This window comes from Populus nigra, chromosome 1 (assembly GCF_951802175.1).
Source record: "Populus nigra chromosome 1, ddPopNigr1.1, whole genome shotgun sequence".
NCBI lineage: Eukaryota > Viridiplantae > Streptophyta > Magnoliopsida > Malpighiales > Salicaceae > Populus > Populus nigra.
Window position 1 is genome coordinate 37070190 of NC_084852.1, and position 10957 is coordinate 37081146.

General features: G+C 35.5%; 2 protein-coding genes across 3 annotated transcripts; one reads left to right on the forward strand and one right to left on the reverse strand.

The window, feature by feature from the left end:
• Positions 1–1582: 1582 nt before the first annotated feature.
• On the reverse strand, positions 1583–5472 carry LOC133703618 (putative glycerol-3-phosphate transporter 4). Its single transcript, XM_062128241.1, has 3 exons — positions 4008–5472; positions 2168–2713; positions 1583–1843 (listed from the first exon to the last, which is right to left on the reverse strand). The coding sequence occupies exons 1-3, from the start codon at positions 5035–5037 to the stop codon at positions 1806–1808; spliced, it is 1614 nt and encodes a 537-aa protein (XP_061984225.1). The 5' UTR covers positions 5038–5472; the 3' UTR covers positions 1583–1805.
• Positions 5473–7478: 2006 nt separating this feature from the next.
• Positions 7479–9626, forward strand: LOC133681033 (large ribosomal subunit protein bL19c). 2 transcript variants are annotated; one of them, XR_009836412.1, is made up of 6 exons: positions 7479–7662; positions 7748–8131; positions 8234–8320; positions 8426–8559; positions 9231–9407; positions 9553–9626. XR_009836412.1 is itself a non-coding variant. In XM_062104119.1 (5 exons), exons 1-5 carry the CDS (start codon positions 7639–7641, stop codon positions 9337–9339), a joined length of 738 nt encoding a protein of 245 aa, XP_061960103.1. In that variant the 5' UTR covers positions 7479–7638; the 3' UTR covers positions 9340–9626. The 2 variants fall into 2 exon arrangements, 1 of the variants encoding a protein (XP_061960103.1); XM_062104119.1 differs by having other exon boundaries at positions 9231–9626.
• The last annotated feature ends 1331 nt before the right edge of the window (positions 9627–10957 follow it).

Genomic DNA, 10957 nt, shown 5'->3' on the forward strand with positions numbered 1-10957 from the left:
GTTGAAGTGTTATGTGCTAATATTAATGTAACATTTTCCTCTGCTGCAGAGGAGGAAGATACATAGAGGAAGATGTAAAAGCTATAACATAGATCATCTCCACCTTCCACATCAACCTTTTCAATTATGCTAAAATCGTGAAGCAATCTCTTCTGCTCACATGTAAGAAATACTCACAAGCAGCTAGCTCAATCTGAGGGCGACAAATAAAATCAAGGGCTGCAGAAATCTCCTGTTCAAAATCCACCCTTTTCAGCTTGCACAGTCCCTCTCCCAACTCCATCATTGTTTCTTTATGATTCTACACACACCATTAATTTGCAGCCACTAAAGATGAAATATTGATGGATGGTTTATAGTGGATCGATGAAAGGACATAGGAACAGGTGAAGTGGATAATGTTGGACATGGTATTGGTGGAATTTCAAACACAAACTGAATTAGAAACCATAATTTGCGGAAGACAAGTCAACACTACCTTCATTACAAGTCAACGAACTGGATCATTTGATCCTATTAACTCTGTCAGGACTCGGTACCACACATACACCCACATAACCTTAATGTCGACTTCAAATGATTTTTGTGTTCTATATTATCTTAAATAATCGATCAACATAATCTGGGTGTGTTCTGGGTTATCCCTTCTTTCTTTCATTTTTTCTTCTTCATTCTTATCACATCATTGTATCTCTTCTTTTTTCATTAGCTATTAAAAGGATGCTTCGTAGTATAATAATGATTATTTTTTAAATAATTTTTTATATTAAAATAGATGTTAATGATATTAAAAATTATTTTTAAAAATATATTATTGTTTTATTTTCCAAAAACTTTTATGATAAAATACCCGCATATAGAGGCTGAAGCTTGTCTCGCTCATAATTATTAATCACACTAGCCAATTGTCAGTCTGCCTGAATTGACAACAGCTGCAACCCACTGTTAATAGAACCATCTAGAGAAATTTCAGAGCTAATTTCTCGCACGTGCAAAAATATTTACCAAATTTTAATTTATCATTTGAGACTTTCTTTCTTATTATACTATTTAGCATCACTATCCTTTTTATGGGCTATAATTCTTCTATATTGACTCATAATTAATTATACAAACGAACTTAGATAAAAGCGAAAATTGAATGAAATAGCCTACAAAAGAAATAAGAAACAATGACATAATAATTGTTTTATAGCGTAATTGATCATGGCTTTAAAGTTTATAGCTTCACTTCATTGTGTTTCTTCTCCAGTGAAGAAAAAAAAAAGAGGGAGATTTATTGAATTTTTTTTTCTGAACCCAGTAAGACACATCTGATGAGATAAATGCAAGATGGGATTATTTATAATTCCAAGACTCGTGATTCAGGTTGATGGATATGTCTCAGTTGGTGCTTTCAAAAAAGACGTGCTTGCAAGTATGTCTTGCTAGCTATTGCAGGTATTGTCTTGCTCTCGTATTTCACAGGAATGCACCTTAACATATATGTTCAACGTTACGATAATTAACAGGATGCTCTGTATAAATGGCGACAATTTACAAACAGTGGATTCCATCTTTTGTCAGTTTACACTCAGGGTCCTTCAAACCAAAATAGACATACCAGGCATGCACTTCATTAATAGTATTCATCTTGCAGAAAAAAGAGCACTACGAAACATATCCATATCTATCAAGATTTTACAGAAACATATCTTCGAGCCCATTATTTAAGACAAATAATTGAGTATTCTAATAAGCCTGTCTTCTAACTTTGTTCTTGATTAACTCGTGTTGTAAGAGCTTCATGAGGCTATACCTGATTTTCATCTTTGATCACTTAGAAGTGGTTGAGATGGAGGAGCTGCAAAACAAATGGAGAGCACAGATTATTTAGACTTGATGTACTTGTATAGAAGAAACCATTATACCATGACATATTCAGAACCTCAGTTGACCTTCTTCATTTTTGGCCGATTTATCACATGAGCAATTTCCTCAAGAATGAGTTTTCTATTATTATTTTTTTTCTTGTTTTTGTCATTCTCATGTAACTTGGGTTCTGCTAGGTAAGTAGTATTTAACTCAAATAAACCTTACGGACTCAGATAAAAAGTAATATAACTGTACTCTGTCTGTGCCAGTGTGTGTTGTGAGGGGGATTATCTCAGTCAGTTCATTGCATTACCTTCAGAACTTTGCTGTCCACTGGATGAACGCATCGATTTACAAGTTTTCTCATTAATTTCAACCACAACCTGACGTGATAAAAGAAGCCCCGCAATAAGAGCACCGAGCATCAGCATCACAAAAACTGTATCCCATCCTTTTGTTGAAAGGAACCCAGTGAGAAGAGGACCAAGAGCTGCACCAATTGATCCAGTACCATCAATTATAGCAGTCACTGTTGCCAGGGCTCGAGAATCCCCTCTAAGAGAACTGTGCGTGCCAAGGTCAGCAGATACTGCAGTTGTGATAAGTGCATATGGCCCATTTATGAATAAGCCAGCAATCATCATGAGTACAATGTTCACAGTCCGTGATAGATTCCCGTATAAGCGGTATAAAAGCATAGAAGGAATTGCAGCATACATGAAACTGGCTGCTGTGATAGCCCGAGCTCTAAGTTTATCAGATATATGGCCAGCAAGAATTCCACCAACAATGCCCCCCACATCAAACAGGGTTGAGAGATTTCCAGCTGACTTCACAGACATATATTCTCCACCAATTTCTGCAGTTAAAAAAACTTGGACTATTAAGTCTACAAAACAGGATAATCTTGTAAAGATTTCCGACAGCTTGCAAAAACTTATTTTGAAAAATGTATGTGTTCACAAGTAAACATCGCCAATTACTGTGAATGCTCTGTTCCAGTGACAATATCCTTATGCGGATTATATGCTTGATCTTATTTGATATATAAGGATTTCAGTGATGAGTTTCATCTACGTCCCTCAAGCCTAGCTAACCTCATGTTCTACTTCTCATTATTAGTAACAAGTGGCAAAGCAGCTCTATAGTGAGCCTACATGACCATTCTCAAAACCCCTGCATGACTGAACTAGGAATTTTTATTAGTCAAACAATTGTACCACAATCTATTACTATTTCAAACTTGCAACTGGAAGTTTGAAACTACTTTTTATAATGGTCCCCTAAAGCCAACGCCTAGCCCCCCAAAAAGCTATGTGCATCATGATGTAACAAGATTTAACTGTTTGCGACAAGTCCTCAAAATTAACTGATAAACATGTCAACAGATATAGTAAAGTGAAACTGGTACGAAAGCAGATGACAAGTTAGAATTTAAAATGTCAACAAGAAATTGCAGAATACAGCACATTTTTAATTTAAACTTTAAAGTCAAAATTTTAGTTAAATGAAGATAAAATGATGACCATAACTCTTACATAATGCTCCAATAAGAATTGATCAAGGACTAATCAAAACTTTGTTTTCAACATATGATAAGTGTGATGTCACAGTTGCAGAGAACGAATTAAACAGATGAGTCACAAATTGTTCACGTGATCCATCAAACAGCATTGTTTCAAACAGGCCACACAACTGCCCAACCTACTGTCAAAAACATGTTCCAGGCTTCCGGAATTGTTCTGACAGCCTCCATTAGTTAAATAAACCCCACCCCCTTCCCCCCTTTTTTTTTGCTTTCTTTGGTAAATCATTTCAAGTGAAAGCTGCAGAGTGAGGAAATCTCATTTGAGCAAAAAGGAGATAATCAAACACTCAACAGATTGAGTGATGAAATAGGTGCTCCCTACTGAGTAAAATCATTAAGTTCACCGACGAGATCTTAGCCCCTAAGAGCCCTTCATGCTAGCTTGATGCTTGATTAATTGCAGCGAATTAGTGAATCCCTGCAACTTGCAATCCTTTCTGTATTGCTAGTCAAAATCCAAGAACAATATAGCACAAACCAGCAAACAAAATCTTATTCAAGAAACAAGGTTAGCAACCAATGAAATACAAAATTCTAATAGCAGAAATTGGATGCCAGATAATACCTGTCTGACTCAAATAAAACGGCAACCAATACAAAAACGTGTAAGCCACGAGCTTGGAGAAGAACAGGCAAAATGAAAATGGTATCACTCCTGGTATCAAGCAAGCTTCAAGAAGCCCAACACTTCTCCTAGCCCCAGATCTGTCCCGGATGGGAGCACTCTTCCCCTCCACGGTACCTTCATTCTGTGTCTGAGCTTCTACATCGCAAGGCACTGCCTCTGCCCTTGTTGCTGGGCCATTTGGGCAAGGAAATCCAATATCCTCAGGATAAGCAGCTAAAAACAAGAAAACCAATATCCCTGATATTGCAATAAATGTGCCAGGAGCAATAAAAGACCATCCCCAACCGTACTCCAAAACACTTGCAGCAATAAGAGAGCCAGTAATATTCCCAATTGAAGTATGTGCATTCCAAATACCCATTATTAACCCTCTCTTCCTTTTCCCAAACCAATTACCAATCACAGCCACAACAGAAGGCCAACCTGTGGCTTGAAACAACCCAGCAACCATTTGCATAACCAAATAAAACCCGAAAACATGAATGTTCCAAAAGTATCCCATACCAAATAACCCCACAAAAATTCCACTACCAATCATCCCAGAAGTCAAAAACAACCTCAAATCCAATGTATCACCTAAATGGCCAGCACCAAACATTCCCAAAGAATAACAAGCAAGAAATGCAACATCAATCAAACCCAATTTCTCTGTCCCATCTTTCCCATTAAATGGTTCCCAGCCTTTATATCCAAACTTATCCTTGTTTTCACCCAAGAATTCATCTTTAACAAAGACACTTCCAATTGGCCAAGGGTAGACATTTGTGGTCTTGTTGGGTTCAGGATCCAATGCACTCTTGACTATGCTACTGGGCTTTCGTGATGCATGGTAACTAGTATATGCAATGAAAGTAACCAACAAAACCATGTATCTATGTGTCTTAAGACTACAGTCTTTGCCTCTTATTTTCCTTATAAGCCAAATCCCAGGTGGGATTTTCCTCATTGCGTCAAAATTATTAGCCATCTCTAAATTCACAAGCAGGATTATCCAATCACTAAATCAAGACAGAACATACTAGATACTACCACATTCTTCGAGAAAGAAAACAGATATTGCCATGAATAAAAGCAATAGCAAGTATATTACGAGAAACAGAATCAAATTCTCAAGAAAATCACCTACTAGCAAGAAACAAATAAGATTTTGTTTTGATAGCAACGAATGGTCGAGAGGGAAGAGCCAAAACAAATTCAAGAAATTTCAGCTTCCAGCGTATATCAATCTGTAGTTGTTGAATTCATTAAGTTCGAGAGTCAGGAGAGTGTGTGAGGATGAGGGTTTCCTCAAGTTCTGGTGTTGGAGCGAGAGAGGGGTTATGTTATGTGAGAGATGAGAGGAAGGGAGAGAATGGCGGGAGAGGAAAGAGAGAGCAAGGAGGGCGGGAGGGCAGGACAGGGCAGAAGGAAACGGAGGGCACGTGGCGAGAGGTGGGAATTCGAAACTGGAATTATACGCTTTTTAGTGCCACGCAGATGCAGTCAACCGTGATGACATAACTCCTAGAAAGCAGTTAATCTGCTTACGCGGGACCTTTCTTATTTCCGCGTGGCATGTGGCTCTCCCCTAAAATAGGATTTGTCATTTTATAGCCGCAATCCTGACGCAATGCACACCACCTTGGCATTGATGTTTCTTCTCTCCAAAAATTATTATTAGATACGATAAAAATAATACGTACATGAATATCATTATAAAAAAAATTAGTATCAATTTTATTTTTATACAAGATTTAAGAGTATTTATTTCAATATATTAAATAATTTCTCTCCCTTTTTTTTAATAATGTATTGTTAGTTTTGTTACTCGACTCCACTGCTTATCATTGGAGGCTTACATAATCGTTAATTTCGGAGTCTATAAAATTAGTCGAGGTCCGCACAAACTGACCAAACATCCATATTAATAAAAAAATAACATTAACCTAAAAAATCCTTAAAAATAAACTTAAAAAAATCTTATAAAAAAAAACCTAAAAACTACTAAAAAGATGGATTTGAGCATGGTAGCCCAAACTCAACTCCCAAAAAGCATAAGCTTAGGTAAAGAGCTTGAGCCCATGCTCCTTACATGGGCATATGGATGCCTAGTGCATCCTAGTAGGCAAACACTCATGCAGGGCATGTTGGTGCTAGACATGCACCTCAGCATCCTCATGTGTTTAGGCTATCATATCCCATCATAGTATGTTTGAATCTAGGTTCGAATTTATTTTTATCTGTAATGGACTCAGAAACCTTACTTGAACTCAACACTCGTTAAAAAAAATTTCTTGCACCCCAAGATATTAAATAATATTATAGATTTGTATGGGAATGTTAATATTTTTTTCAATTATTATATATCCAACATGCATAAATAAGAAATAAAATATCGCATATGAATATTCAATAAAAATAAAATTTATGTTCTTTATATATTTTGATGGGTCTTTGACATGGTTTTAGCACTTGTTTTTCCTTTGGTTACATGCAAAATGTTTAGACGATATTTGGATTTTTTTTAATTTATTTTTTAGATCATAATAGGTTTTTATTAAAAAATAATGTTCACAGTTAAAAAAAAAAACATGTTTGCATTAAAATAATAAAGATATGCATTAGTTTTAATTAAAGAAATACATCTTATTGATAATTTTATTATTTATCTTTCTTGCAAATGTCTCTCAATATAATTATTCAATAAATAAAAATAGAATCCTAAAGGCAAGGATAGCAAACTCGATTAAGAGTACGATATAAATTAATATTAAAAATGTTAAACTAGTTTGATTCGAATATATTTAAAATCTTATCATTTTAATATTAAATCAATATCATTTTAATATTTTTAAAAATAAATCAAGTTTTGAATAAGATAATTGAGTAAAAAATATACTTATCAAGTTAACTGAAATATACTAAATCATTTTTTATATGATTTATTTTAAAACTGGGTTGTCTGGACATTTGTTATCTTCTTTACATGGAAACAATCAAAGCTTTTTTATATATCAACTTTTGCTATGAGAGAGAGAAATTATCAGGTAATTATAATGTACTTTTTTCTTGCTCATAAAAAAAAATATTTATAAATAATTTTCATGATAGATTGTGCATTTAATGTAAGTGAAAATACTATATATTTGGGGTTCAGTAAATTTGAAAAATATCAAATACTTTTCATGCTGCTGGAGCCAAGGCCACCAGCATTTCAATTTACGAGGAAGCTACTAGATGCTTCAATAACATTACTCCTTCATCCACTCGCATGAAAATGGAACTCATAAATCTAATTTTTATTGGCCCAAAGGAGCTTTAGATTCGGCCCATATATGAAATCTGGAGCCCGATCGGGCTCTCACCATGGACGTAATATAAAGCCCAATAAACCAAATAAATAAAACACGTCACACGTGTGCAAGGGATAGAACAACCTGACACATCCTCCCTCCCTCCCTTCCTCTTCCTCTTCTTATTCAACGGATAAGGCATTCCTCCTCCCACCTAAAACCGCAGAAGGCAAGAACATGCCCTCTCTTTAATTTTCCTCTCCCTTCCATATTATTATATTTTTTCCTATCAAAACATGGGCTCTAAAATTCTCCCTCAGGTACTCCCTCTCCTTAACCTACGCACACGAACATTTCGATATGTATACAATTTTCTTTTACTTTTTTTTTTGTATCTGTTTGCAGGCACTTGCTGTTATACCCAGGAGTCCTACTCAATTTCCTGTCCCGAAGAAATTAGGTTTTTCTTCAACAATCAATCGCAGCTCTTATCTTTCCAACTCAGCTTCTTCTAGTAGATTTTCAGTCTCTAGGGTTTCTTCAACCTCATTAAGTTCGAATCTTGAAGCATTTTTTAAGGAATTTGCGAGGAATAGTTTTGTAACGAGAGCCGAGTCGGAGTCTGGAGGCGGAGAAGTTGTGGAAGAAACTGAGAATGTTGAGGAAGAAGTAGTTGTAGAAGGGAGTGAGGAAGAGGAAGTTCAAGCTGAAGCTGAAGCTGAAGCTGAAGTTGAAGGAGCTGTGAAAGAACCCAGAAAGCCTCGAGTTAAGCTTGGAGATATAATTGGGGTACTTACTTTTATCTGTTCTGGGTTTGCTTCTAGAGTAATTATGTTAAGAACAATCACCTTTTAAGTTTTTAATTTTTTGTTCATTGATTTATTTGAGTAGATTTTGAATAAGAGAGCCGTGGAGGCTTCGGAGATGGAAAGGCCGATTCCCGATATAAGGACAGGGGATATAGTGGAGATCAAATTGGTAATTGCTTTCTATTGTTGTTCTTATTCGCATTAGCTTGTTGATGTTTGGTTTGTGGTGAAATGAAATTCTTTTGAGGTGTGATTTTATGTGGTTGATTTACAGGAAGTTCCTGAAAATAGGCGTAGACTGTCCATTTACAAAGGCATTGTCATATCTAAGCAGAATGCTGGTATCCACACAACTATTAGAATTCGGAGGATTATTGCTGGTATAGGAGTTGAGATCGTATTCCCACTGTGAGTACTCCTTTTGACTTGTCTTACAGTTCTATGTTGGCTATTCATTTGGTTTGCGTAGATGATCTTATTAGTTGAATAACTTCTGTGTAACTCCTAGATGAAACCTGTGATTACACTACTACTGTCTTTCATTTGGATGAGAGCACTGATTTTTACAATGTCTGCTGACTATTATTCAGTATTCTGTGTATAAAACCATTTATTTTTGTTTGAAATGCTATATGAATCTAAGAATATTTGACACTGTAAAAGTTGGAAGGTATTTTTTTTAATCTTTTTTTCATAGTTAAGGTTTTAATGAGCTTGTTATGTGATCTGCAATAAAATAAACATTACTGAAAGATTTAGTACATATTCACTTGGGATTTCTATTCATAAAATCGCAATCATTGAGCTTTTAAAACAGTAGTGGCACTAAGTTAGAAGCTCCCCTGCTTTTGTTTTGTGGCACATTCCACATCCAGCCTGTTGATGCCAAGAGATAAGCCAATGCCAAGCATGTAGATTCATGATCATGATCAAGATGCTTCTAACAAATTTCCTTGTCCTCATAACACCAAAATCTTGAAGTTTTCTTTTGACTGTGTTTATCTAATGTTACTTCATAATTTTCCTGGTTCAATAATTAGCGGTTGTGACATGATTAATGGGTTCTTTTACTACCACAGCTACTCGCCAAATATCAAGGAGATAAAAGTAATTAAGCACAGGAAGGTTAGGAGGGCAAGATTGTATTATCTGAGGGACAAGCTTCCCAGACTCTCCACTTTTAAATGAGAAAACATGGATACTGTCATTCTCTGGTCCTTTTCTTCTCCAAATGAGTACCATGACTGCAGAGAATTGTAAGAACTGAATTTCTCTCACTTTGTGAAAATTTGTGTATCACATTTGATATGCTAAAATGAGACTACAATGTTTCAGTTTTTGTACCAATTATTTCAGGCTATAGCATTTTCTGATGCCCTCGCTGCAATTTTGTCCTGCCAGGGCATGGGATTACAGAATGTGCTTTGATCTATATTTTTGCATCCTTAATTGGTATGATGAATTTTATTTTCAAATATACGCACATCAACATTAGCTGCTGCTGCTGTTTTTTTTTTTTTTTAAGCGTTGAAAGAGAGTGATAATATAAGATGCTATATGCTATTAGGATTGTGGGTAAACTCTTTATGTGGGATCAACCTCCAGTGTTCCTCGTTATTGTCCGCTATTCTTTAGAGAGATTGCTGTAATCCAGCCGTTTGGATTGTTCCTTTTAGGCTGACTAGGTGCTACTTTCAATTTTTATCCTTTATTTTATTTGTTTGATTATAGAAGGTCACCTTGGAGGTTGAAAGAATTTTGATCCTTCTAATTGATTGATATCTATTTTATCATCCATAAAGCCGATTGGTCTTTGGTTTTTACTACCTTATGGACGAAATATTATTGGCGATAAGAACATGTTTTTTATGGTACTGAAATATCTATGATCAATTAAATGCTTAGACATGACACCTCCGAATAGACATAACAAAAATTTATTCCACAACGGTATGTTACTTATCTGATGCATAAACAAGTATTTGTTCGATGATTCGAGTTTTCCTTTCCCAAATGAGGATCGACTAAAGAATTAAAAGGTTAAACTAGAGGCATCAAGCAAAAGAAGTGATGAAAGAAGCTTGAGTGAGAGGTTCAGACAAAGCATTGTGGAGCTGCTGCACCTGGTGAAGTAGTTTGCATGAGCTCTTTGAAACTGTCCTGCTAATGGTGGTGCTTATCCTAACACCCATCTGATCATGCCTGTTATAGCTGTATGGTTTTGAAGAATAGGTTTACTTGATCTCAAAACTTTCGTACCAAAAGCAAGGTTAGGTGTCTCTAGATAGATTATATCCCCACTTGAAGAGAAAAAACAGGGTACTGGTTTAAGCATATTGTCTCAAAACTGTGTTTTTTCATCCTTTTTCGTTATAACCATAAGTTTTTTCTTTTCATTCCAGTCCTTTCACATTTATTGTTTTTGAGAATTGACTTTTAGTTTGCTTTAGTTAGCTTATTATCAGGTTTTCGTTGAGTCGGAAAACATCTTGAGTTGAGTTGATGTTTAATTTGTAAAAACTATTTCAGATTTTTCGTTTAACAAATAATTGGAAATAAAAGGGCTAGAATTGAGCGTGAGTCAAGGAAAAAATCATTTTTTTTGTAATAAAAAGGAAACCAAATGCAAGATGCAAAAGTCGAGAAAAAGAAACGAGATAAAGAACAGAGAAAAAAAGGAGAAGAGAGGAGAAATTAGTTGTCGGAGGAGATACACCGGAGGTGTGCCGCTTACACACACCACCTTCCAAGAAAGCTTAGACCACAGTGATTCCAATAACATGAAGTAAGGTGATTTTCTAAGGTT